The sequence below is a fragment of the Haliaeetus leucocephalus genome, unplaced genomic scaffold, assembly GCF_000737465.1.
Source record: "Haliaeetus leucocephalus isolate CR32 unplaced genomic scaffold, Haliaeetus_leucocephalus-4.0 Scaffold262, whole genome shotgun sequence".
Taxonomy (NCBI): domain Eukaryota; kingdom Metazoa; phylum Chordata; class Aves; order Accipitriformes; family Accipitridae; genus Haliaeetus; species Haliaeetus leucocephalus.
In genome coordinates, this window is record NW_010972698.1 from 11,170,885 (window position 1) to 11,198,315 (window position 27,431).

General features: G+C 45.7%; 1 protein-coding gene across 1 annotated transcript; it reads left to right on the top strand.

Moving 5' to 3' along the window:
- ZNF185 (zinc finger protein 185 (LIM domain)) lies at positions 1-27,431 on the top strand. Its single transcript, XM_010569088.1, is given in 28 exon segments — positions 1-26; positions 691-771; positions 1,835-1,918; positions 3,112-3,150; positions 3,769-3,852; positions 5,495-5,569; positions 6,233-6,313; positions 6,762-6,830; positions 8,370-8,453; positions 10,091-10,139; positions 10,525-10,674; positions 10,915-10,919; positions 11,503-11,580; positions 12,095-12,193; positions 13,939-14,037; positions 14,709-14,822; positions 15,497-15,592; positions 17,210-17,290; positions 17,505-17,606; positions 18,073-18,237; positions 19,565-19,678; positions 19,943-20,038; positions 21,175-21,276; positions 22,758-22,826; positions 24,957-25,037; positions 25,398-25,500; positions 26,090-26,188; positions 27,033-27,431. Coding segments are annotated over 27 exon segments (2,325 nt in total). The 3' UTR covers positions 27,033-27,431.

The following is a 27,431-nucleotide window of genomic DNA, read 5'->3' on the forward strand; positions in this document are numbered from 1 at the left end:
ATGACCACTGAGGATTACAAGAAACTGTGAGTGTGCAAAGGGGAGCAGCACTTTCTGTCTGTGCACAGGCTCAGCAGCACCTGAGCCTCAGTGATGAAGCCACCTGCACGTGGATGCCTGGCCAGGCATGGCTTCATCAGCTGAGCACTGCAGAGCTTTCATTAGAAACTGAAGCAGTTCCTGGTGCTACCTCCAGGTCTGTGTGCGCCATAAAGCCTTCCTTGAACTGGTAATGGCCTTTGTATGGAGTGAATTTTATCACTTGGTAGTAATTAAGGCAGAAACTGGAGGATGCAGCCTGGGGACTTGGTTTGCAGCATTGCTAGTCTTTCTGAAACCAGGAGAAAGGAGGGGCCTTGTGGCAGAACAGCACTGCTGACATTTCTGACACAGCTATTCATGTCAAAGACTGTGGCTCTAATCTGAAATGCAGCTGAGCATTTATTATGAACCAGCCTCTAGGCTTAAACCCCTATACTAAGAAAACAAAATCCTATGGGGACATGCGCACCCCAATGCACATGAAAAATACAAATGTCTTCCACACTTGTGTGCGACACTTCTGGGGTCTGAACCCATTTCCACATGCCCTGCCCTTGGATTTACCTTGGGTTTTGCTTGTGCCACCTCTGCAACAGTCTACAGAGGCAGTTCCCTTACCCTGGCTCTCCCCTTCCCTTTCTATTTCAGAGCTCCGTATAATGTCAAACAAAAATCAGTAGACTTGGATGAGGAGGATGTGCCTTTTACTCCAGATGAACATAAAAAGAGGTATGCCCTCCAGGTAACCACCTTTTTCTTGCAGGGGCAGTGACAAGTGGACTTACTTCAGTTTAACTGTTCATTACCAAGAGGGTCAGTTCGATGATGATTACAGCTGAGCCATAAGGGCTGATTGCAATAAAATAATAATAAGCAGATATTTCTACACAGAGCGTATCTATGCCCACAGGCGACTGCACTCCCAACAAAATATAATTAAAAGCCTGACATGATTCAACCTGACAGCATACCCCAATTAATTTGGCAGCTGGAAATGGGTTGTGGAATCCATCAGCTGTGTAGCGTCTGTGTGAAATGATAGAGACGTACAAATAGGCTGGCAGTAAAGGGAGAAGCCCACCTCCCACAGCCTACATGTGTGCCTTTGAGTCTGGACCACTTGGGGGCTTGCATTTAAGTCCAGATCCAGACTGGTCTCTCATTGTCATACCAGGACTAGAATGTGTTTTGTCTGCGTGGTAGATCTGCATCTGATGCAGCCAGCGTCCTTGTTGCTTTCGGTTGAGTTTCTGAAGGTACTTTTCCTCAGATACAAGACTTTTACAAATGAAAACTTGGTAATTTGCCCACTGGGGAGGAACCAATAAAAATCCTTCCAGAGATTTGCACTTCTCCCTTGGTACATCTGGTGGTATTGATGTCTGTATAGACACGTGCAGTCCATGTAGCATGTCAGCCACAAAGCCTGCATCCCATTTTTTTTGTCCTGCAGTATGCAATATTGCAACAGTCCAGGTCTTGAAAAGGGGAACTCCCTCTGCCCTCCTGGAAGAGGAAGTTTGGTTGGTATTTTTGTTGTTGGGTTGTTTTTTTTTTTCCTGACACTTTACATCCATGTGAAAGTGCTGTGTCCCAGCATGAATGATACTAAAGAAAAAGATAAGCCATTGTTACTTCTCTTAGTTCTGGCTGGATTTCTGCTCCCCAGAGCACGGGAGCTGTCAGGGTTAGCACAAGCCTCTACCAGCTTGTTCACCTTTTGCCTCCTCAAGGCTACAGCCAGCAGCCACTAACAGCATGAGCAGAATATGACCCCTTCCCTCCCTTTCAGGACAGAGGCAGCCAACAGTGTCCTCAGACGCACTGCCAGCAGGGAACGTGCTTATGTCCTCTCAGCGGCCAAGAAAAGCAACGGGTGAGTCTTCAGCCTGCAAGTGTGGGGCAGGAGACAGGGAAGAGGCTGTTGAAGGTGGTCTCACAGGGATGGTGGCCTGACCCAAGACTCTCTGAAGGTGATGGTACCTTTCCAATGAGTAGAGAAGGCATAGCTGCCATCTCTCTAGAAGTGCCACGGATATCTGCAGGTTTCTGCAGAACTGAGGAAATCCTCCAAGAGTCTTGGGAAGTCTTCCTTACTGAGAGGGATGAAATTTCAGGAAGAGAAAAACCATGATAGTCCCCAGTTCCCTGAGGCCCACAATCAAGACTTCAATTTTCAGATTCAGTTCTTAATACTGCTCTCTCCAGTTTTGTTGCATGCAAGGGGAAAACCAGAACAAATATAAACTGCATCCAATATGGATCAGCTTTTTGCCACAGAGTTTGCCTTTATATCGTGTTTGAACAATAGCTAGATTTACAAGATCCTGGTCTTAGTTTCAGCTTCAAAATAGTTCTGTGGGGAAAAAGAACCTAACAGTAATGCGTGGATGTGTAACAGGAATGTGAATGATGTGTGGGAGCTACTGGTGTTCAAGGCTTTGTTGTCCATCTCTTTCCTGGGAGGGGAAAAAAAAGCATATTTCCAAGGTCTCTGATCTTCCAGGAGACATGTTAGTGACTTTTTTGCAGCTCGCCTTCACTGTAAATCCTTTTCCTCTTGACATAACTCAGGGTGACACAATGAGGCACGTGGATGTTGCTAGTGTGGGAGGAAGCAGGGAGGGGATGCACCAGCAGCACTCAGCTGTCCCCAAAATCAGAGAAGTGCTTGGATAAGATTTGTAAGAATGTTAAGGGTGTTTGCACTGGCTGCTGGTTCCTCTGGTGCACAGAGTATCGTGTGGTATGGAGGGAGGCAGGTTTGTATGCAGGAAGAAAAACAGCCATCAGGAAAGTGTAAAATTAAAAAGGCCCTTTGGGGAAGCTTCATTACTTCACGTGTTATAACTAGCTGCTCTTCCTATTTTTATTTCCTCTGCTCTGTAATTTGCACAGGTTTAAGACACCTGGTCACTATCAGCTCTGCCCAAATGGTGTTACATGCCCCCTTGATGCCTTGCACCATATGGGTCAATTGTGGGTCAGAGACTCTGTGGGTGCTGCCCCTGCCCAAGGTGTGTCTTCACCTCCAAACTTCTAACTGTTGCCTTTATGCTTCCTTTACAGCAGTCCAACACAAGAATTTCCACCCTTGTTTGCCAAGAGGTAGGTCACTGATCCTCTGGAAGTACTGCTGAAGTTGTGCAACTGTGTACTGTACTAGGGCTACTCCCCAGGTGTTTCAAAGCAGAGGAGGGACACTTCCCTTAAAACAGATGCTCTGGGTTGAATCACGCTGGCTTTTGAGAGCCCACGGTGTTATAAGCACCGAGAATACAGCACTGATGATACTTTGGGTTATGGGCAACCTGAAACAAGGAGAGACTCATTCCCTGCCTTTTGTCTTCCAGGGAAGGCTGGCTCCAACCAGCAGGGTGAATACTTTTCAGGCTTCAGGCATTTAACTTCTAAAGCAGTCGGTGTGATAGGGAAATGATATCTAGGGCGCTCTCTGGAATTTAAGCATTCAGCTAATGCTATTGGTAAAGTGACTGTGACAGCAAAATGCCACTGATTTGGGCTGAAGATCTCACTTCATTCAGCCAGTTGAGATGCTCACCAGTAGCAGAGCACAGGGAGCATGAGGAGCAGGAAGAATCTGCCTCTAGGGGAAACAGAGGGGAAACATAGCTTAAGGGAAAACAAGAATAAACTGCTTGGATTAGCTAGCAGTGGAGAATAGGAAACAATGTGATATTTGTCTCTCTTTTTGCCTTTTGAAAGAATTGAGATAGAAGAAGAGGAAGGCCAGCAGAGGAGGAGTCCAACTGTGTCTGGTTCATGCAGGTTTACACCAGATGACAACAGGTATTTACCTAATCCTGGAGTAGTGTGTTGACTGTCTTGGATTTTAGGGCACACTGTCTTGCCATCTTTGCAGATAACTGCATTTATCTGCAAGGTAGCAGCTATGTGAACACAACTAGAGATGGAGGTTTTTCAAAAGAGACTTCCCGGAAAATCCTGATTGCCTCTTTCTTGCAAAAAGGGAAAGAGTCAAAGTGAAATATGACCTCAGCTAACTTGGTGACACAAATGGGCAGGCATGGGGACAGGGCCAGTGTGTCATAGAGTACCCAGCTGACAGCCCTGGCGGATGACAAACTGCATTTAACTACAGGCCAACTCTAATGTGAGTTGTACGGTGTAAACCTGCCACTGAGCCTCTCTCCTGATCACACTCCGCAGCCCAATCAGTCCTGTCTTCACAAGGTGCTCATATGCCACAGGAATGAGTCTGGTGGCACTTCTGCAAAGACAACTCACAGGAGGAGTCAGAGCAGCCATCAAGCAGCCATCAGATAGTAATGATTTTCTTTTACTAGCAAACTTGACTGCGTGAACTGACCCCATCACCTAGACATGAAATACTCAATATCTCATTATTTCCAGTCCCCTGAGCCAGCTCTCTGCTTTCGTTAGACTTTAGATTTAATTATTCTACTGTGATGGCAACAGATAGGTGTGACCGGAGAGGTTTGAGAGGTTCATTATCTTTAAATTGATCTTTGCTTTGATGGGAAATGTTAGCCTCGTTTCAAGCCCCCAGCCCTTTTCAGAGGCTACTGTGAAGGCCAAGTATACTCAGAGCCCTACAGAGTTCTGACAGACCAGCCGGAGCATTCTTGCTGTGGTATGCGAGACCTGGGGACAGGCTGTCTCTGGTGTAAAGGGGCAGCAGTGACACCCTCCCTTAGTCTGCACTGGTCAGGAATAGCTGGCACGTGGTGTGGGGCTGAGTGAGACCAGTATGCAGAAATGTTTGGCTGAAATGGAAATGGTTGCCCTAGGAGGGAGAATCCTTCTCTGTTTTCAAGCAGATTCATTTAATTTGGGATTCAGCTCTCTCTTCCTGCTCTGAGGGGTGGCTTGATGCCAGGCAGCAGCATTATTAGCTTCTCTGCTACTCTGGTCCTTGGTGGGTGCAGCAGGGAGTCCAATAAATGGGCGCTTTCAGCCCGAAATGCTTTATTTTCAGGCTGAGGGAGCTGCCTCATGAATTTTGGTAGCAATTTTGTGCCATTGTGGTGCAGGTTTAAGACAGCGCTGGGAAGCAGTTACTCTCCTTTCCTCACATATTACACAAGTGCACATAGTGAAATCAATTTTGTGACTGCACTGAGCTTTAATCTATACATTTGGGGAAATTGATTTTTAGTGCAAACTCAGACATTGGGGATAGAAATAGCTCCAGCTGTGTTAAATAGGAAAAGCCAGTTTCTAAAGACCAAGTATTTCAGCAGAAAGGCAGATACTAGTCACATCAGTGCAACAGTGCATATAGGGACAACTATGTGTGTGAGTCCTTGCACAGCAGGTTTTGGCCTCACTGCCCAGGAAGCAGACACAAGAACTGTGGGCCAGAAAGCAGGATGTGTCCACCCACAGGAGAAGGTACCTAAAAGATCTTCTGTCTTTAATGCTTTGTTACTTGGGGTTTTTTTGTCAGTACTAATGGGCTGAGAAAAACCACCGCTGGGTCTTCCTGGAATGAGCCAAAGACAACAGCAAAGTCTCCTTCCAGGTAAGTGTTACAGCACAGCCAGGATGTCTTGGACGTCTTTTGTGGCTGTATCAGCCCACATGTCGCTGTAGGTCAGAGACTTCAGTGCGCACCCCTCTGGGAGATGAAATGAAGCAAATTTGTCAGTCTTGTACCTGGGAGACTTTTTTAGATACAGGCAGCTGTTTTAAAAAAGATTTTATGTCTGAAATGCATGTTATGTCCTGCAAGGATCTGACAACATCCTGATAGAAGTGCTCCAAACCTGAAAGGAAAAAACCCAGACATGCTGAACTCTTTCTTGCCAAATATGTGTAGGGGAATAATTTTCAGTGGCTTTCAACTTTGTCTGTTTGAATTCATGACTATAGTATAAACAATGTTGAAATAGTTTTCCACAGCACTGCAAACAGCGCTTTGGTTACTGACCTTGTTCTGTTGTTTTTATTCTTTGTGTATCATTGGCTGAAGGCAGATATTCCTGGAAATATCAGTTTTTTTAATTTAAAAAATGCTTCTGATAAGACAACTTTGTAAATGAGTGTACTGAAAACATTGATGTTTGTTTTCCATTTTATTTATTCACAGAAAGCAACACTTCAATGCGGGAAGATTTTGGCTAGCTGCAGTGGGGAGCTGGTTTGTTCAGGAATGACAGCTTTTTTTCTTTGCCTTCTCTTGCAGCCCTGAAATAGGCAGTAAGAGCCAGCCAACCACATCCTTCAGTGAAATTTCAGAGAGAATCTCCACTTCTACTGAAATCAGGTAGGTCTGTTGACCTTGCATCATCTTAAAGCTCCGCTAAGGATAGCAAGGGGCATGCTGCACTGGAGAGTTTGGCTCTGCTTGGTGGTATTTTCCCAGATACACGATTGTTCTGGACACAGTGCAGTCATGGAATAATAAATACTATAGCATAGGGAATCTAAGAAAGGAGCATTTTACAAAAGCATTAGTAATCTGGGAGGAAATATACCCAGATGGAAGCTGTGGGCCTCCCACAGGTTGAACATTACCCAGTTCTTTGTGATGAGAATATGAGCCCAAAAGCTGAAGACCTTTCTATGTCCTAAACTGATCAGGCTTTCATTTTAATCCAATCCCTGCACTGTACATAGCACACTTCCAACAAACACCTTGCTGTGCAGTTCCTATGCCTCACATTGTGTCCCCTCATCTCCCTACCTAATTGTTTTTGCTGTTTTGCTTTCAGAAATGGTGAAAACAGACAGGCCTCTAATGGGAAATCCTCATCTGAAACTGTGTCACAGCATGGGGATGGGTAAGTGGTTGAGAAAGGCTGATCTGTGCTGCTGAACATAAGGCGTAACCCTGCTTTTTGCTCAGAAATAGTATATACCTGCTGGTGGTCTCAAACAGATGGGATCTCTCCAGTCATGGTGCTGGGCTACACTCCAAGAGCATCATCTGCTGGCTAAGCTGCAACTTGTCAGTTTTCTCTACTCTTCCTTCACCTCCCTCAAGGATTCTCCTCTCTGGCTCAGTCCCTAAAGAGTCTACTTCATGCTTTTTTTTTTTTTTTTCCCGCTCCAATTGCCCTCCCACTACTGTTCCCTGGGGAGCTTCTTCCACCTACGAGAGATGTGTTGAACCTCAGTGGTGGTGGCTCCTGCTAACATTGGTTCTGGTTCTCTGCACCCTGTAGAAAGTCTGAAGGGGTGGCTGAACAATGGGAAAGTGTAAAAAGCTCTGTTGTTATGGAGGAAAACCTAAGAAAGAAGGAACTGACTGGGAACCTAACAGTACGGGTACAGGTGCTGGACACATTAAGGGGCAGAGCTCTGACACTGTGTAGCTGCACAGGTGAAACAGGGAACTTGAAGCTGAGGGCAGGGAAGCTTCTGGCTGTCCTGAGAGAGAGATCACTCCCTCTTTGTATGCTTATGTCCAGTAGTCTTTATCTTCTGGACTGTACACAGGAGCATTTCAGATTTTTAAAATATACCCCATATTAGCAGGGATCTTTTTGTTCTCAGTGTTACCACTCTGAATTTTTGGCTACGCCTAGACTGAAGTAATCAGAGTTGTATATGTGGCCTCACCTTTCGCTCTGTTGTGCTTAAGCAGCTGTAGAAGGCTTGGATTCACCAAATGAGTTTCTGTAGCATATACAGTTAATTCCAAGTCATTCCCCACCTCCATCAGTGAAGATAAGGCTAGAAATGTTCGCAAACCACTATCTCAGGCTGAAGCAATGTCTAGAGTGCTTGAGAAAAGGTAGAGGCTGGACTATTGTCATGGTCATTCAACTGAGGCCCATAAATATATCCTTGTATGTCATTGCAGGGACAGCCTGATTACAATGCACTCATTGTGCTTGGGGTCATTTGGGTCACATAGCTGCTCCTAATTGTGAGTCAGTTTCTCAGAGAAATTAGTGGATGCCTCATTACTTAAGCCACCTAAAATTGGAGAGAGAGTAATTGGCAGGGAAGGAAAGAGACAGACGCACAGCTTGACAGGTCTGTGGGAGTGAAAGATGGGTGGAAAGTCCAGCTGGTGGACCTGTAGGAAGGCCTTTCTGGCCCATGAGCAGAGAAGGAACAACTGTTGTAGGGTACTTACACTCGCCCAAGCAAAGGGGTTAGCAATACCTCACTGCAGGGAGCAACACATCTCTCTAAGTAACCCGTGAACTGCAGTCAGGCCCACTGTACCCAGAAGGTTGGCCCTTCCTATCCTGATATATTGAGTTAGCCCCATTTTGTGTTCCTCCTAACTCAATGTTAGTAGACTGTTCTAGGATGATACAATATAAATTCTGTCAGGTCTTACCTCACTGGCATTTTCCTTTTTCTAGTGACAGATCTCTGAAGGAAAAGTCTGAGCCATTCCCATGGGATGAACTGGCCCCCAGAGCAACTGTGGTTTCCACGAATGGAAGGTAGAGTTAGTCTGAAATTTATTGACTTGAGCATTGTGCAAATCATAAACTGCTGCTCTTGTGCTGTCTGGAAACTCTGAATGGATATTTACTGATGGAAAAACACAGTTCAGTCTGTGCTTTGCAGAACTGCAGCAGTTTCTCTAAAATTTTATTTAAGAAGAGGGAAAAAAAGAAAACACTACCTTCTTCAATAAAATTGTTTGATATTTTGTTCCAGTTTTTTTCTTTAGTTTCTATGATACAAAAAAGTAATCACTTTTGTGGGTCATTTCTGCGTTTTCTGGGTTTATTCCTAAATGTAAACCAATTCTGGAATGTAATTTTTTTTTAACAGTGTAAAGAGGTTCATACTCAATGTATCTCCAGGCCTCCAACCTCCACGTACCTATTTGCTTTTGCAACAAGAGACCCCCTAAAAAAACCCAAAACCCAACCACAAACCCAGACACAAAAGGAAATTGCACATCCTGTAAACTGGCTGGCAACCCAAAAGGTTCCGTGACAAGGAACAGTTGTGTCTTGACTCTAAGGTCTTGTGGAAAGTTGCTAAAGATCCCATAGTCACAGGCAATACAGTGTAACTGAGCTGGTGGTTGTCTCCAAATGCCCAAATGAAATCTGCCATCACCGCTCAGCTTGCCCTTTGTGTGTATGAGAATCACCTGCCCCCAGCCCTCCAGGACCTGTCCTTGGCAGGATCCTGCCCATCCCATGGGCACCAGTGTTTCTGGCATGCAACCAAGCTGATAGCCAGTGGATCTCCTTAGCCTGGGCTCCACACTGCGCTGCTCTTCCCACTGTCAGTGGACCTTGCTGGAGGCACACCTCCCTCTCTAGAAAACACTGGTTTAATTTGATCTAGAAACCTCTGCATCTGAGGGTACTTCTCAGTGATCCACTGAAGGCGACTAAAACAACTCAGTTCCTGCCTGTTCTACGGCAGCATGTGGCAGTCTCTATGGCAGTCCATTTCACAGCTTTTCTAGGGAGTCTGCACCCTCACTGGAAAAAAATTTAGAGATTTACAAATCAAGAAAGGTTGCAAAATGCGGAGAGCAGTGGCTGTGCTTCTGTCCTGCCCGACAAAGTAGAAGTGAGGGAGGAAATGCATTGCCCCTGTGGTATGCAGGAGGGGAGAAGTTCAGTGATAGCTGTTCACTCATGGGCTGTTCAGTACCCACAGCCCAGAAAGAAGAAAACAGAAACATACGATTTTGGATCAAGACACCTGAAGTTCCTCATTTTGTCAGCTCCCCTGAGACAAGCCAGAGAATGTCAGGGCCGTTCCTTCCCTTCTGTGCATGCAGATGGAGGTGCCTGTGTGGCAGCTGTGGGCTGTAGGACATCCCACTGTTTTTGGAAGAGCCCTGGCTTGAATTTCTAGGTGACTCCATACCACTGGCATCTGTCATATGTTGATGATGTTCAGAGTTACTAAATGCTCCTTTGTAGTTCATACACACTGAATTTCCTGCAAGTTTCTTGCCATTTTACCTGTAGAAATATACTGAGGAACATCTCTGGGAAGTTTTAGGGATTTCCTCCTCTCTCTTTTATTAAACGCATAAGAAAATAATTGTAGAACGTTACCCAAACCAAAGATGCTTTCTAAAGTTGACGTCTCTCCTTTTCAGTTATCCTGAACACACAGAAGCCACCAATGGAATTTACCCACCAAAGTAAGTGTAAACCTATTAACAGTGTAAAATACACTTTTTCTCCTTGATTTTAGAGTGAGAGGGGTCTTTTCCTGACCTACTACTGCCCTAACAAATGTGTTCTGGGAGCAGCACTTGCATGCATTTGCAAAGTGGTCATGGACCTGATCCACCAGCTCAAAATGGACTGAGATCTTTCAGCTTCTTTCCTCGCACTAGTGTGACTTGGTTGGATTTATGTCTCTGCCCTTCAGGTCTGCTGCAGGAAATTTACTGAGCTAAGCAGGAAGGAGGAAGAGATGTTATGTTTGAGACAGAAAAATCTCATGTTTGATATTTTTGCTTCTTGCTCTGTTCTCCAACTTGCTAAGTTTCCTTCTGTGATCCACAAAACTCCCTCTCTTACCAAGTCCAACTCCATTTGCAGGGACAGACCTGCAGATGCTACAGACAAGCTGCACCGTCAGTATGAGACCTCTCGCTACCTGGATGATGCAAAGTCTGAACCTGCAAGGTCAGGGCCTGGTGCTGGTACTCACAATGCTGCTTGCAGCGGGCGGGTCTGGGGGGAGGAAATAAGTAACTCTTCCAGAGGAGAGCTGGAAGCAGAATCTAAATTGGGCAACAAAACAAGGGGATCCAGAAAATCCTAGGTGGCTAAACAGCGGGAACAGCATTCTTTCTGCTCACTGTTACACATCAACTTCTTTCTACAGAAGCAGCCTGGGAGCAGAAACAGCAGCTTTGTCATTGCTTTTAGCATTGATCGCAAAAGTGTCTCCATTCCACATGCTTTTTAGAGCGTGCTTGCTCCCCTGACAATGTCAGAGGCACAGAGTCAGGAAGGAATTACTGCTGTTGACACCAAACACACTAATCTCCCCGAAGGTGCTTTCTTCACTTACTCTAGTCTGTTATTTTGGGACTTGACTCCATGTATTGGCTTACCAAAGCACTTGAGGTGAAAAAATGATGCCTTCAAACCTCCCAGCTGAGGTGACGAGGATCACAAGGTTCCCAGTAGGATGGTATAAAACCCAAGACCTAGAGCTGCTGCTAGTAATGTAGGAATGTCTTCCCCAAAGTTACTCATATTGTGCTTTGTCCCAGGTGCATGATCCTGTGACAGGCCAGAAAAGTCATGTATCCAGCCAAGACATGTGTGAATTGAGGCCAAGTAACTGCATTAGTTCCACTAACAGCCTCTATTCTTCTTGATTAGAGATAATGAAAATGTTTTTTCTGAAGGAAAATCAGTTCTCTGAGAAAATTACTTTCTGTTTTCTGGTCTCATATAAAGTGCAGTGTTGTATTTCTAACACACTACCCCTTGAAGCCTTTGGCAAGCTATCAAGCTGTAGATGCCTTCCTTTTTATGACAGGTCTAGCTTGCAGTCTGATGTCCCTTCTCCTCCTACTGAGAGAGCCCCTATGCACCTGGAGGACACAGAATATTCCTTTAAAGGGTAAGAATGTGGTAAATTTAATGGGCATATGAGTAATACTGACGATTAAGGGAAATATGAATGGGCAGGCACAGAAAGAGTCTTCTTTTCACAGCTTTTGTCCCAAGGATGAAGGCAACTGTGCTGAGGTTTAAAACACAGCTTGCAAAATAAACCAAGAGGTTTGCGTTGTATCCCTCCTCCATCTTCTTTGATATGAGCCAAGCACCCCAGCTTTTTTTTTCCTCTTGGTGCTTGTGTGCTTGGTGGGATTCAGTTACTACCTTCTCATTTGCTGATAATCCAGTGAAATGCTACAGTGATGCTGGAGTGGCAGCAAGGGAGCTGAAAGGCAGCTGAAATGCACTGAAATGCAACTGTAGTCTAAATATGGTCCCTAGAGAAAAATCCTGGTGTGGGACAGTGAATGGTAGAGTTTGACACAAGCCTTGCCTGGTGAGTAGTTAGTATTCACTAGTGCAATGATTCACATGCCAGTTGTTAAAGATGTAATGGGCCTTTCTTTGATTATCAGATCTGTCCTGGGCTATGAGGAGAGAAGCAGCACCCAAGAGAGCAGATACACAAGTCCTGAGGTCCCAGCATACAGCAAGCCTTACTGGAATGAAGCGATGTAAGGTCCTGGGATGCTAACCCCATGTTTGCTAATATGTTCTTTCTCATTGCTGAAAGCCTTGGAAATACTGATTGCTCAGGAAATACTGAGCACAAGAACAGCAGCATAATAAGGGCCATTTGTCTAAGCAGCTCTAAACTGCTCCTCTCTTCAGCATCCATTGAAATAGTACGTTTCCTGCCATGTTCACTGAAGACTAACCACATAGCAAATGCTTTTAAAATTTCCCAATTTCTTCCCAGCAGCCCCTAGCCTTACTGCATGTGGCACAGTTCAGCTCTGACCTCCCTTCAGTTCCACCTGTCCTTGCTTATGATTCTGGACAGAGATGTCTGCTGCATCCTGTACCAGTCCTGGGGTGGGATATGAGTGCACCTCACCCACTTCTTCTCCCTTGCGTTCTGCAGGGAGAAGCCCAAGGCACGGAGCCAGATATGAGCTGGGGCAGTAGGACAATTGGGGTGCACTCCTGGGAGTCCATTTGCATGGACTGCTACAGCTTTTGAGTACTTTGGATTTTTCACCCTAGTGCAGAGATGGCAAAGGTCTCTAAAAACTCACGGGAAAACCAGCTAAACAGCTATCATCATCATCATTTCTACAGCACTGTATACCCTAAAACCTTAGTGGAGACAGTCACAGTGCTCCCCCGGAGGGGTTCCCACCCCATGAGATAAGCAAACAGAAACCCAATGAGCTAAAAGGTGTTTTGCCAAAAGACTTGTAGTGAGGGAGGAGTCTCCCCCATCAGGAGACTGCTGAGGAAAGCGAGGTTTTGCTCTGCAGTAGTTGTTCAGACTCCCTCTATTGCCACAGGTGAGAAAAAAAGATCCTTCTAGAAATGCTGAATACTTTATCCCATCCCTTTTAGACATCTTCACTGAATGCCTATTTCAGATGCCAACTGTACATGGCAGGAGGACTAGGAATAGGCCACATTTCTCCTCAGTCCAACATTGTTTGGACTTCCATGTCTTTACCATCCGTCCTTGATGGCATGACTTAGGTCAGGTCTCCTTGTATAATACACTTCTTCTGGAACAGAAAACAGCTCCAACACAGCCATTTCCCAAGTGATTCCCTCAGAGTCCACCTCTGAACTTTGCACGCTGGAATGACTCCTTCTCCTGTAGATCTAACTCTTCTCTGAGAGACAGCAGCGTTGTTACTCCAAAGGTCCAGTGCAAAGTCAGCATGCATCCTGAGAAAAGGGAGTTTGAGCTAGAAAGGCCAGGGGAGATGAAGCTGTTTTGAGTGGTATAATTAGATACACTGAATGAGGGAGTCTGGCTACAAAAAAAAAAAAATTCAGAATATTGGACAGGAAGGAACATTTCAAATTCAGCCTCAGGTATTATCAGACACTGTATCAGATGTGATGCCTGTCCTGGCATATACAACCTGATGTATGATATAGCCACAATAAATAATCTGATACCCTGCAGGTCTACTTTCATGCTAGAAAGCAACATAGCTAGAGAAAACATAGTTTGGACTGGTATTTTAAAAAGCTAATTTCAGTGTGTGAAAATGTTGCTGCTTGACCCATTCTGAGTTTCAAGCAGTTAAGCAGTGCTTTGTGCCATGCTGAAGTCAGTGCTTCATTGTGCTGGTTACAGCTTAGCCCTTGGAATATCCTCCATCAAAGCCTTGTGACTTTCTTTCTTCTCAGTGTGCATTGAACTGAGCTTTCAGGTGTTTGTGCCTAGCAGCCACAAGTGCGGTTTCTTTTCCTTTGCCAGGTCGTCCCAAGATTTCAAAGAGGGGAAGACCCCTAGAGAAAGGGAGCATGAGAGCATGCAGGCCTCAGATGACTATAAACCGGATCTGATCCAAGAAGGGTAAGTGGTCGGTAGGACTCACCCATAGTATCTATTCGCTTCATAATTCTTCATGTCTTGCTCTCTTCCCAAGGTAACTGAGACCACAGAACGGCTCCTCTGGTTTGCACCCAGGAGTGAGGACTTTAAAACGGCACATTACAGCAGGCAATGCCACCCGTACTGATGGGAAAAGCCAGTTGGATGAGATAGATTCACACAGTGTGTGAAGTCCAAGAGACAGTTTCTGCACTGACAGCATGTGACATAGGTCCTTTGGCATCAGAATGGTTCCCTTGGTACTTCAGTGGCAGGCAGTAGCTTCTGCTGCCCAGAGACCTCAGCAAGTACTATCCAAATATTTACGAATGCTGCAAAATCATGTGTGAGTGTGTCCTGAGGTGTTAGAAGCATCTGTCAGTCCAAGGAATTCTGGCACGAGTGCTTTCTCCTGTGCCTAATGTTTTCCTTCTGTGACAATCTCAGATGAAAGGCTTTAGCTGCAATCCTGCAAGCTAGAGTGGGATTTGTACGCATGATTCCCATCAGATCTGGTACTGGGGCAGTTTGGAATAGCTGTGGCCAAACAGTGACTCCTGCTCCCTGCTTGATGGCTCCTGTCTAGGGAATGGATGTCTACCCACCCCAGCATGTTTTTTGTCCACTGCCTTAAGCACAGATCTTTATTTTAGGTTTTCAGACTCAAACAACCATATTGAGAGGGGACAAGAACATCCTGACCATGATGTCCACCCAGAGCCTCCCAGGTTGAAGGAACATACTGAACTTGAACTCAGCATGTCTAGGTAAGGAATCAGATAATTCCCCCCCCCCCCGCCTTCTCCTGTAGGATGAGGGTTAATTCCTTGCATGTCTCCCCCCACATACATATGCTGATAAAATAATCTCCCAGGCTCCCCTTTTGTGCCTGATTCTAGTGCTGCTTCTACTGAGTGAACCTTTTACCATGGTTTTATATGAAAGCCTGGGAGAAAACATCCTCATTAGCTGGAGGCATCAAACACTGTCCAGCTGGACTGCCAGGAGTTGCTGCCTAGACCTTAAATTTGGAAGCAGAGACTGCCTCTAGAGACATATGCCAATAAGCAACCTAATCTGGCATGGAGTAATACCTCCATGGTAACACTGGGTCTCATTTCTGAACTTACCCAGTCAGCGTCAGGTCTCAGGCTGTACCCTGGTCACCCTGGCACAGGACCATTTTCCTTCCCACTGACCTGTGACTCCACTGGGTTTGCAGTGGCTGTCTTGGTGCCTTCAGTCTGCCTTGTGCAAAACAGTGCAGAGCTAAATGTCCAAATGGAAGGACTTTGTGGATTTCTTTGCTTTTGTCCATACTTTTCCTCCTAAATCTGAAGAGTTGAGGCTCTTGGTTAAATTGGTCTTCTCTCACACATGTGTTTCAGTGAGCAACCCATTTTGAAATCAACTTGTAAACCAGACTGCTCTTCTTCCCCAGGTCCATGCCATGCTCCAAGGACAACACTAGTGGGAGCATGGACATTAACAAGGAGATATCGCCCTGTGTGCAGAGTGAAGAAGTCAATTCAGGATGGTAAGACAAATAATGGGCTTGCTTTTTCTGATGAGAGAACGTGGGGAATTTACTGCAGGTGGTTCTGAAGAAGGGACTGAGGATGCTGTGTTTTGGGGTTAGGAGTCACCAAGCTGGGCTTTTTTCATGAGTGCATGGAGATACATAGCGCATGTTGGGACAGCAGAGTGTGTGGTTAGTGAGGACTGTGGAGGAGGGAGCTCAGGAAGGAGTGCTGGGAAAAGCAGCAGGGAGAGAGCAATGGTGTCAGTGTCCTGTCCTCCTGGGTTCTTCTGACAAATGGAGCTATCCTGGATGTACCACAAATACTCCAAATTGTAGTTCTTCATTATGCAGGGAGGCAGAAGGAGCTGTTCCCAGTCCCTGGGGATGTGAGTGGAAGTTAGACTGCTGAAGAAAAAAGTTAGAGAGAAAACTTTCCCTTTCTCTCCAGTACCCCCCAGCAAAGTGACCAAGATGGATAAAACTCCATGTGTTGCCCACTCCATGCCTCCCCCAGTCCACGGACTTCCTTTGGATAAGCCCTCAAGCTTACCAAGTTACTGAGAGAAATGCAGAGTCCTGATCTGAGAGTCTCAGTGCTTCCAAGTGCAGCCACTTTGGGTCAGACTTACCAAGGGAGCAGTCAGGAGTGCTTCTGCAGCATCACTCCACTGCAGAACTTGGGAATTATCTCTCACTCTTTTCAGTAAATTGATTTTGAGTCTGAGCTCCTGGACAAACACATCTTCTTTAGGCACTTAGAACATCCCAACCTGACTGGGAGACTATAACTCAGTGAACATTAGTGTTTTGCCAGAAGAATTTAAGGTATCTACCTTTTGTTGCAAAGGAATGAAAATAAATTGATCTTGCTTTCACTTGGGTGACTGTACCGATCGTTTTCTGGCTTACCCCCTTAGCGAACTTGCAGGGATCGAGTTAATGCTGGTGAAGGGAAGCCCTCAACTAGTAGCAAGTAAAGTGTAAGGGTGCCTCCTATTTCATCAACCTTAATGTTTCTGGGTAGGAGCTTTGAAAGCATTTTGAGAATTAATTTCTTAGAATCTAATTAAATTCAGTTTTGATGCAGTAATCTAAGCCCATTTCAGATTTTCTACAGGGTATCAGTATTCCCAGAAGGGTTGGTGTGCACAAACATACAAAACCAGATAGAAAAAGTGAACAAACTTTTTCCTAGATTAATGTAGACAGGTGTGAATTCAGGATGGCTCTGCAGTGCGTTTAACTAGTGGATACACTTCTGAGACGGTACCCAAATGAGGCCAGCTCATGCTCTTAGCAATCTGAAATGTAACGTAGAGGTACTGGATAACCTGTAATGATCATAACTAAATGACCAGAGCTAAAATGTCAAGTTTGGAAAGAATAAACAGGCAACTGATGCTCACCAGGAGATTTATTTTTCTTTCCTTTCAGCCTTAATTTTGAAGAGATCTGTATTTTCCCCCCAGGGTTTTTTTTTCCACTTATCTTTGGATTATCTGGCATATTCCCATGCAGGGATATTGTACTTTTCTTGAGGCAGGAGATTCACCAGGGCTAGCATCCACATCCTACAGTAATTCTATGTGCAGTAGCACTTCTGCAGACTATAATGGTCTTCTGTCTTGGCAGGTCCAGCTCTCTACCAAGAGAAAGCAGCATCACTGCTCCAGAGACCCAATGTGCAAATGAATCTGACCCATGCCGGGAAAGGTATGGAGCCAGGGGACCAGGCATGTCTTTACTGCTGTCTTGCACATCTTGTGTTCTCCCTGTTGCCCTGTTCAAAGGCATTACAAATGCTTATTTCTTGGCTAGTGAATTCTGAAACTGACATAATCATGATATTACTGCATTTACTCACCGCAGTGGACAGATTTAGACAGAAGTGCTAAAGCTGCTAACAGGCTTTTTCCTCCCTGACCAGGATCACTTCAGCTTATGAAGAACAAACCCACCCCACCACAGATAGTCACCGTGAGAGCCCAGGAGACTGGAGACACAATGAGCCTAACCCAGTGGCAGCCAGGTACAGTGGGACTATTCCTTTGTTTCTCCAATCAATGGCTCTCAAATCCTCATCCTTTGCCATTCCTTCTTGATACAAACCTGGCTGAAGTCCTGAACCTATGTAAATTTGCCCAGTGTACACTAATCAAGTGATACTGACAAAAGGAATATTAGGTTTAGGATTCCACCCACATATGGTTGTTCGTATTTCATTTCAGTTATCAGATTAACTTAGATGACTGCTGAATCTTGCAGTATTGCATTGTGCTGGGAATTCAGCTCATCTAGGTGAGGGGAAGTAATACAGACCTCTGCCATTTCCCCTGACCTTAAGAACCTATTAACAGCATGGTGTCCCAGGTTTTCTTTATTGCCAGTAGAAAGAGGCATGATCCAGCCTCAGCAAATTCTGAACCTTGTGTGAGCTGGTCATAGCAAATACAGTCACTGGCTTTATGGTCAAATTGGCTCTAATTCTTTAGCAGGTCTAACTTCAGCTCAAAAGAGAGTGCTCTCTGTGCATATGAGACCCAGCATCCCAAGCCACTGTACTGCCAGGTACAGGACCACCAGCCTTATAGCACCAGCGTGTCAGCACCCAGTCACAGGATCCCATCCTATGTAGACAGCCAAGTGTTCAGCACCAGAAGGTAAGGGTTTGGGGAGGAGATGCAGGGACAGGGAAAGCTCCTGGCACAGAAATATTTGACAGAAACTCTGGTCCAGGTTGTACAATCACTGCGTCAAGAAGCAAGAACAGGATTTTGTTCCCAGAGGGAGCAACAGTATTGCCAGGTCTCGCAACACATGGAACAAGATCATTTTTGGACTTGAAGGGCTGAGGAAGGGATTTAGGAGATCTAAGTTGATAATTGCTCTGTAACACTGGAGAACTCTTGGCAGGTTGTATTCAGACCACCTATACGGTGCCTGGAAACCTGACAGATGTGTAGAGACCACATCTGCTTCTCCTCTGTGACTGCAGAGATGATGATTCAGGAGCAGTCTATTTTTTATTTCTCATGACTGTCAATGACATAAGAGACAAGCTGTACACTTATAACTACTATTTTTATATATATCTACATTAGTGTGATCCAGATGTAGCCTTCACCTCTTCTAGCATTTTTCAGAAAGTTGGCGTCACAAAGCCCTCATTTGCTTTTGGAGGCATTTGCAGACTAGGACTAGAAAAAATGGAACAGACCTCTATTGTACTTCATAGCATGTTATCAACCCCCCTGGCACTGTGTGATGCTGACATGTCTCCCTGCAGCGCAAGAAACTTGCGCTTCATTCCTGCCCTTGGGTTTATATCATCGACCAAATGCATGTCTTGCCCAGAGCAGGGTTTTTCTCATCTTATGGTGAGCTTAGCCTGTCCCTCTTTCTCTCTTTAATGCAGCATTGATTTGCAGTGTTTTTCAGCATTGTTTAACATTAAGTTATACAGTTGCCTGAAGCTTTAATCAGGATCAAAGTGCTGATATACAATATAAACATAAACTGTGCCCCAGGGCACTTGCAAGAGAAGAATGACCATAAGCTATAAGCTTATTTTCTCTATTGAAAGAGCCTGAGCTCTGCCCACAGGTTAAAGCCATTCCGATAATGAGTTCTGTCTTGGAAAAGTGAAAATGTGCAGGTCTGACACCCAGATGGGCCAGCTGGTCAGCAGTTCATACATGCAGATGGTGCAGTGGTGGTTTTGGTGAGTGCTAGGGAAGGAAACAATATTGAAGATATATCGATTTATGAACTGCTTCAGCTTTACTCTCAAGTGTTAGATTTTGAGTCTGCTTTCCTAGCCTCAGAGCTTCGTATGCATGCTGCAGCTGCAGAACCAGCACAGGTGAAATAGGCAGAGCAAAGGGAGAATGCGTCATGATGGTGACTGCTGAGACAAAATATTAGCCAATGTGGGGACTCCAGTGACTCCTGGTACGACGTAATCAGGGCTTTGTGCTTCCTTACCAGACCTACCCCAGATTACGAAGGGAGAGTTTATGATGGGAGAAGCAGCCCTAGGAACAGCAGATATGACAGCGCTAGTGCCAGGGGGCACTGTGAATTTAATCCCACAGCCGGACGGTAAGAAGTCAAAGGGAATCCAGACTTGTTAACCCAAAGAACACCCCACTGCTGCATTTATTCAATATCTGGTGTCCTGACCCACTTCTTACTAGTTCCCTGGATCTAATCATGTGCAGTGAGGTGCTGTTTGCATGGATGGCTGTGGTGTGTGGGTGATTTTGATGCTAAGCAGGGAGACATTTAGCCAAGATTCTCACCACTTGTGAGAATCCCTCACGTGCTCAAGTTCAGTGCTTGAGATTGTATCACTTCCTTTCATAGCCACGACTCCCTTCCCAGAGATACCATCATGTCCATTTCCCAGAGAAGCCACAGGGTGCCGTTCTACATGGACAGCTTAAACTGTAACAGCACCAGGTAAATGGGTAGTCTTCATGGTTGTGAGGGAAACCTCCATGAAACTATTGTGGAAGAGAAGCTAGGAAGCAAAGCCAAGAGCTGAAAGAGAGATGAATACTTTCTGGGGAGTGGATGTGTGATCTAGAGGCACAGAACTACTCAGCTACCCAGCACAGGGTCTGCGATACATTCGTCTCTGGTCTCTGGAGCTTTTTCACCATTTGGGGTGCCAGAACAGAGTGAGAGGAGAATGAAGGGCTGGTTCCTGGCTACCGTCCCTTGACCAGAAATCAGCCTTTGCAGAGGCTACCGAAAAAAAGAGATGTCGAGAGAGAGGATCACACTCTCCAGAATATCAATAATTAAATGACTGAACTGGTCCCAGAAGAAGGCTGTTGGAAGGGATAGGAGGTATCCAATATGGAATACCATTACCCTGGGCTTTCTGCAGTCCTTCATGGCAGTGTCAGTCCATCCACACGCAGTCTGACACTGTATGGAGGCACCAGCATAGGTCTGAGTGTTGGATCTGTAAAGGGGAGTATGTTGTGGGTGTGAACAGGAGGCACAAGATCCTTGGATAGCCTAGGACTGGCTCCAGGCAAGATCAGCTTCATCCCTGCAAGGCAAACTTAACAGGTCTCATTGCTGAGTGGATAGGCAGGGCTGTTTTCCAAAGACATTTTAGTAGCCATAGTTTTGCTGCTTTCTCCCTTCTGCAGCTTTTGAAATTATGAAGTTGGGGATAGTTATGCTGGAGATAGTTATGTTGGACTTTGGCCAATATGTCCCCATGTCCTCCTCTCCTGCAATATGTTGCATGCCATTTCTCTCCATAGCTGCTCCCATTCAGGCTACATGATTCACTTAACGTCTGTACTTATTTGAAGATCTTGTTTGGTCTTTTCTCCCATGGCCCTATAAATGATACTTTTTCCAAATCACTTCTCCAGAGAAGTAGTACTGTTACATGGCAGATGTAAAAAGAGAAAGAAGCCTTTTTGGTCTGTGATAAAGGTGAATTAATCTGTATGTTTAAGGGCCTTAATATTGCACCCTCCTAACAGCAGTGGTAGGTCTTTTCTTGGCTGCCAGCTTGGATCATGTCATGGCCCATGTTTCCAGTGCCCATAGACTTTTCTCTCTCTCGCCAGGCTTCTGTCAAGTTCGAGTGAGAGGATCTGCAGTCCGATTGCCACCTTATCGCACAACAGCCTAGCAGCCTCTGGGTACCAGCCCGATTCCAGCACTGCCGGGTAAAGAGCAATGGGTGGTCATGATCCTTCCATGGCAATACAGGTTTTGCATGCAGCCATCCTGTTTGGTGACAAGCCAGGCTTTGCTGCTTGGCATCTGGGCCACAGGACGTTTCTCAGCCACTTCTGGCTAAGAGAACAGACATTGCCATCATGGCCAGAGCCACCCAAAAGGGAGAGATGGGCTGGGTCCTTTTCTCCAGCTGCCCTTTTTTTGAGACCAGGATGTAGCTCACTGTATGAGTTGTGTCTTTTCTCTTTAGCATGGCAAAATCATGAATCCTCCATAACACATTATAGCTGGAAGGACACGATGGAGCTCCTTGTGCCACACATCACAGGTGTGGGGCTCTTGGAAGACTCTTTGCCTTGTTGTGAATCATGAGCAAGTGAGCAGTCTACAGCAAGTGTATCAGATTTTAGTGGGGCTGTCACAGGACCCTGATCTGTCATGTATTACAGAAGATAGTGTTCTGTCACAGTGCAGCTAACTCAGAGCTGTATTCTGGGATTTGTGGTTTCCACATGCTCCACCTCAGAGGTGAAAACTGCTGCACAGTTTTACACAATTTAGAGAGGGGTTTCAAAGTGGCGAGGGGTCAGCATAGGCTTCGATGGGCAATATTTGGGTCCTCCTGGCCTTGCTACAGCCTGCTTATCACAACACCTGTCTAAGTAGGAGACTCTCATCTGAAACACTTGACATGGGAAGTGTCTATGCTAGGTTAAAAAAAAAAGCTTTTCTTTTCTTTCCTTAGCTGTGACATGGCTTAGTTTGCTCATATAAGAAGAGAGGATTAATCATAGCTTATAGGCAGCAACGAAAATGCACCATGGAGAAAGAGCCTGATTAGTTCATTTCATGGCTCTGGGAAGACAGCCGGTGGGCACAGTGTCTCCTCTCGATCTGTGACAGAGCTGTAGACAGACAGACAGACAGACAGATGGGGGCATGTAATTTTGAAATCAGAATTTTAAAGAGGGAGGACTGTACAAGAAAGGTCAGCTCTGTAAGCAAAAACATCCCAAAGCAAACCAGTAGCAATTTATAATGGATGAAAATGCTGGAGATATTCCAGTGACAAAACAGTCACTGTAAGTAGTGCTGTGCCAGTAGGGTTTTAATGTTAATAGGCAGAACCACAAGCTCTCTAAATACTTATTGTGTGCATAATCCTGACATGATGTGAAAAAGACTTATCCTTGCAAAACAGGGGATAACTGGATGAAAGAGTTATATTATCCATCCCATTCTTTTTAATTAACTTGATTTGTTTTGGTGGGTTAATTAGAGGGGTGTATTAGGTGTTATTTAGCAAGAATGCTTGATATTCAGTATTTATACAAGAACAACAGCATCTCACTCTCCACCTTTTCATGCATGTGTTACGTGTCCAAGTGCACACATGTGGTCCCTTGCACTGTCTCTCATTAGCTCCACTCCTTTCTAATGCAAATGCTTCTCATTCTGTTGTTCCTAGAAAAGGGGTCCTCTTTGTGAAGGAGTACGTTAACAGCAGCGAGTTATCAGCCTCCCCACGCTATGGCAGGTATGAGGAGTATCCAGAGACAGTCATGTGTCTACATACATGTGCAAAGCAACAGCATATGGCTTTGCCAGCTAACACACACCAAGCAAGTTCCCGAGCTGGAACAGTTAGCACTGTGTCAGCATGCCATTGTGCCGGAGCTAATTAGCCCTGGGGGGATTATTACATTGGGTGGGCAGAGAGTTTTGCTAAGACAGCAGTGCTGCTTTGGGGACCCAGACGGATATCTCTGCAATCCACTGGGCTGTCTAGTCCATTTGTGGTGACAGGAGGACCTCTGTCCCACAGCTTCTAGTGGAGGGGTAAACTCCCCCTCTAAGTGAGTTGGCCTCTAAGGTAGGTGACGGGTTGAAAACACTACACTGCAGTTTTTTAGGCTGCATATTTGGCACTGTCAGGCTTCACTGTGCATTTGCACACATAAACAAATGATTGGAACTGGTGAGAAAAATGTGGAGGTTGCGGGTTCTCACTCAGAAAAAGTTATTTATAAGTTAGAAGTTAAAAGATGCCATTTTCAAGCTTAAATCTTCAGTCTTTTGTATTCTGCCCAAAGGTAACTGAGCAAAACTACTCCAGATTGACACCAATGTGACTGAGAGCAGAATTTGGCCCTATGTACATTGTGCTTACATTGATGTGGCAGCCTGTTAACACTCAGTTTGATGCCTCCCTGCTGGCATTTACCCTCCCTCAGTGCTGTGTTGGCATTACTGTGGTAGCTGATTACAGACTCCATAAATCTCTAGCCTTTCGTATAGGTCGGCAAAGCAGATGTCAGCAACCAAAGATAAGCGTATTGCTGCAGTGTCCAAAAACCACAGGCAAACAGAAGCCAGAGAGGGAACACTCAGCTAGGCGAGACTAAGGACGTGTTCCCTGACTTTTCCTGCATAATAGTTCAGGATTTGTGAGTTTAGTAAGCAGTGAAAATAGCTGCTATTTATAGGATCCATATGTAAACATCAGGACCCCAGTAAGGCCAGAGAAGTTTTACTGATGAGTGTATTGGAGGCAGGATTTCACAGGTTGCCTGTCCAGCAGCCAGCACAGGATTTTGCCAATCTCATCTAGCAGCCAGTGGAAAATATGTTGGTCCCTGTAGTCTGGGTCACAACCTGTGCATGTCCCAACTCCAGACGTGCTGGACAGCATGCTGTGCATCCATGGAGAGCACAGCCAAGGCAGCCATGGCTCTCACTGACAGGGGAGCCCTTGCTCCCCCTCCTCCTCTCCTGCTCCCCCTCTTTTTATCCCTGCTCACAGCCCACCCGGTCTTGCCTTTTCTGTTGTTTTAATGAGACAACCTGGCTCACAGAGGGGTTTGATGGCTAGCAAGGAGTAAGGAGGTGGGAGCACATGGTTGGAAACATACTGGAGGAGGGAGAGAGCAAGAGGGAGCAGTATCTTTCCCTTTGTTTTGGCAAGGTTGTTAGGTCTTCTCAGCCCCCTCCTGAGCTGCATTTGCCAGACCCTCACATGGGACTAACAGCATCAGCTTTGTGACACCCCCTGTTCTTCCTGGCACAGAAGCTGACAGGGTGGGAGAGCCTGCAGGGCAGAGCTGCTGTGCGCCTGTGCCACCTCCCTTGGCCTCAGGCTTGAGAGGGCCCCATTTCAGGGTGTGTGCCCCTATTTCCCAGCCACACTGCCCACATCCTGCCTCTCCCCATGGGGACAGCAGCAGCCAGACACATTTTTCAGTGCTCTGAAGTTAGGTGCTGGGGCTGCCAGCTCTTTGCTGTCTCTGCTTGCCCTTGGAGGTGCCTACTGCTTGCAAACCTTATCTGTGAGGCTGAGCCCAGAGCTGACTCTGGATCTCTCTGACCTGAGGCACAGTGATTGTGGTGTGGGGCAGGGAGCAGGATACTGCCACCCCTATGGAGAACCTGCAGCATGAATACAGCAAAGATGGAGATACGGCTGCTGACAGCCCCACTTTGTCTGTCAGCATGGCCCTGTTTATTAGGGAGGTGCCTTTTCAGAGCTGGTTAGGAAGGACCAATGTTCTCCAAGGAACAGGCAGCTGGGACATTGCAGTTAGGACTTTAAGTTAGTGACTGATGATTCCATCTGAGATGCTTTTCCCATGTATCACTGTCAACTGCTGATATTGCCTTCTGTCTCCAGTGGCAGCCTTGTGGATTTGACTGATTTGGAAAGAGCAACCTACAGCCACCACAGCTACCTGTCCAGTGCTCCCCTGCAGAGGTAAGACAGTTTGGCGCTGCCTTGGGTGTTTCAGCAAACTGTTAAACAGAAATTACTTTAAGGTTTTGCTTTTTTAGAATAATGGTATGTGTTCGGTGAAATAACAGCATGAAGTGTAAATGATCTTTGGAAAATACATTGACATTGACTTTAAGATCTGTACTGCCCTGCTGTTGTGGTCTCTGCATCCCTGGGATAACACATGTCCCTCTGTACTGTCACTTGACACAGTCAGATATGTGTAGAAGCAGGTAGGTCATGGAGAGCGGTGCTGGTGGTAGGTCAGAAACCTCTGGTACCAGCACTGGGACTGGAATCAGCTTGTGTTACAGAGGAATTTACTCTTCTATTCCTTCACAGGTCCAGTGAACCTGTTTGCAGTTACTGCAGCCGTGAGATCCAAGACTGCCCTAAGATCATAATAGAGCATCTTAACATCTGCTGCCACGAATACTGTTTCAGGGTAAAAAAAACCAGCTTAGCTACTGACTGCTGTCTGTGTGCTGCTGTGAAATGGAGTGGTGGGAGGAGGAATCTTGGTGCAAATTCTGTCCTCAGACTTTCAGAGTAATGTATATATAGTGTGTGCCAAATGCTTGCATCCGCATTGGCACAAAAAAAAAAAAAAAGTCATGCAGTCACAGGTGTTGGTTGTGTCCCTGAAAGTTTTTCAGCTCCTCAAATAAATCCATATTAGAACCAGGAGAATTCTTTATTGTCATCTAATAGAATAGCAGCACCCTCTTTCCTCATGTCCCTGTCCTTGTGGCAGCCTTGCTGCTTTGTGGCCCTTGTGTCCCAGTGCAGGTCTTGCTGAATCTCTCAAACTTTGCAGAGGTTACAAATCAAGTCTGTGGAAATGATGAGTGTGGGAGAAGGAAGCCTGCGGTGTCATTTTTCTGTTGTAGAAAAGTTTAGCTTCAAAGGTCACTGCTTTAACATCCTTGCACCTTTATAAAATGATACAGAGACTGTTTCTCTGCCCCCTCCATACTGTCATTACTGTATGATGCTTTGGTTACTGTCCAACCACCTTGTTTTCCCTTTGGCAGTGTGGAATTTGCCACAAAGCAATGGGAGATCTTCTGGATAAAATATTCATCCACCGGGACATTGTCCACTGTGACAAGTGCTATGAGAAACTCTTCTAGGTGAGTGCCCCTTTACAGTGTCAGCTTAAATGGCTGGATGAGAGAGCTCATGGAGTTTACTGAATGAAGAGCATTTAACCCTCACATTTACTGAGTGACCCATACAGGGATTTTCCTGTGGCTTTTTAGTGGGAAGCAGTGACCCTTGTTGCAGAATTAGCTAGAAACATGCCAGAGCTGGTCCCAGGGGTCTCGGTTAGAGCCAGAATCTCTGGCCATAATGTGATAAACAGGCTGTGTTAGCTTCACGTGGGGGAGACAAGCAGAGGGCTGGCTTGAGTGATGAGAGAAATGTCCTTAGAGGTTGAGAGTACTCTCTGAAGGTAATTAAAGAGTTCCTCCTTGCGTCCTGGGCTAACCTGCCGCAGGGGGTTGGGTGCTGTTTGCAGCCATAACATTCCTCCAGCAAGGAGGCAGCATGTCAGTGGCACGTGCAGTTACTGCTTTATGTAAAGCTCCTTTGAGATGAAAACCACTGGGAACACTAAAGAGTTGTATGCTCTGTCAACAAATCAGCAAGGAAGTAGGTTGGATATGGTTTTGTTTTGTCTGATTATCTGGATGGGGCAGGAGTTACCACAGTGGCAACCAGAAACCCTGCCACCACACCGAGATTATAAAAAGAGGCCTCCTTTCCTCCCTCTGCCTCATGATAGAGAGAAGGAGGGGAAGGGGCACCTGCCTCACTGCGTACACGGCTGCTTTGTTTGCCTCTTAATGCAATGTGACTGGCTAGCCTTTTCCGTTCCATTCCTGCACGTTCATCTGCTCCACTGACCTCTGTAATGCAGTGTTTTGTGTGGTACCCAGCTCCTGTGTTCACCTTCTCTTTATTTGCTTGCAGGGTTTTGCAAAGCTGGAGAAGGCAGCCAGTGGAAAGTCCTCAGCAGCACGTATCAGAATATATCTAGCAGTTCCTGACTGGCTAAGATAGCAGAATTCCTGCTCTCCGCTTTCCTCAAGTTATTTTCCCTCTCACTGCTTCATCACAATGAATGAGTTTAACATCCGCTAGTTCATGCTGTCAGCTGCATACAAGACAAGTGCCAATGTTAACAAGATAAGGCAGTGTCATCTACAAAGATAAGTGGGCTGATTTTCCAAAGGTGCTGAGCCCCTCCACCTGTCTGGAACTTCATTAAGATTCCAGAGTACTCCCTGTGTTGGAAGTCAGGCAGAGCTCCTTAGGCCTATCTAAGCTAATTGCGAGAAACCTTTTCTGATTTTTTTTTTTCTTTCATTT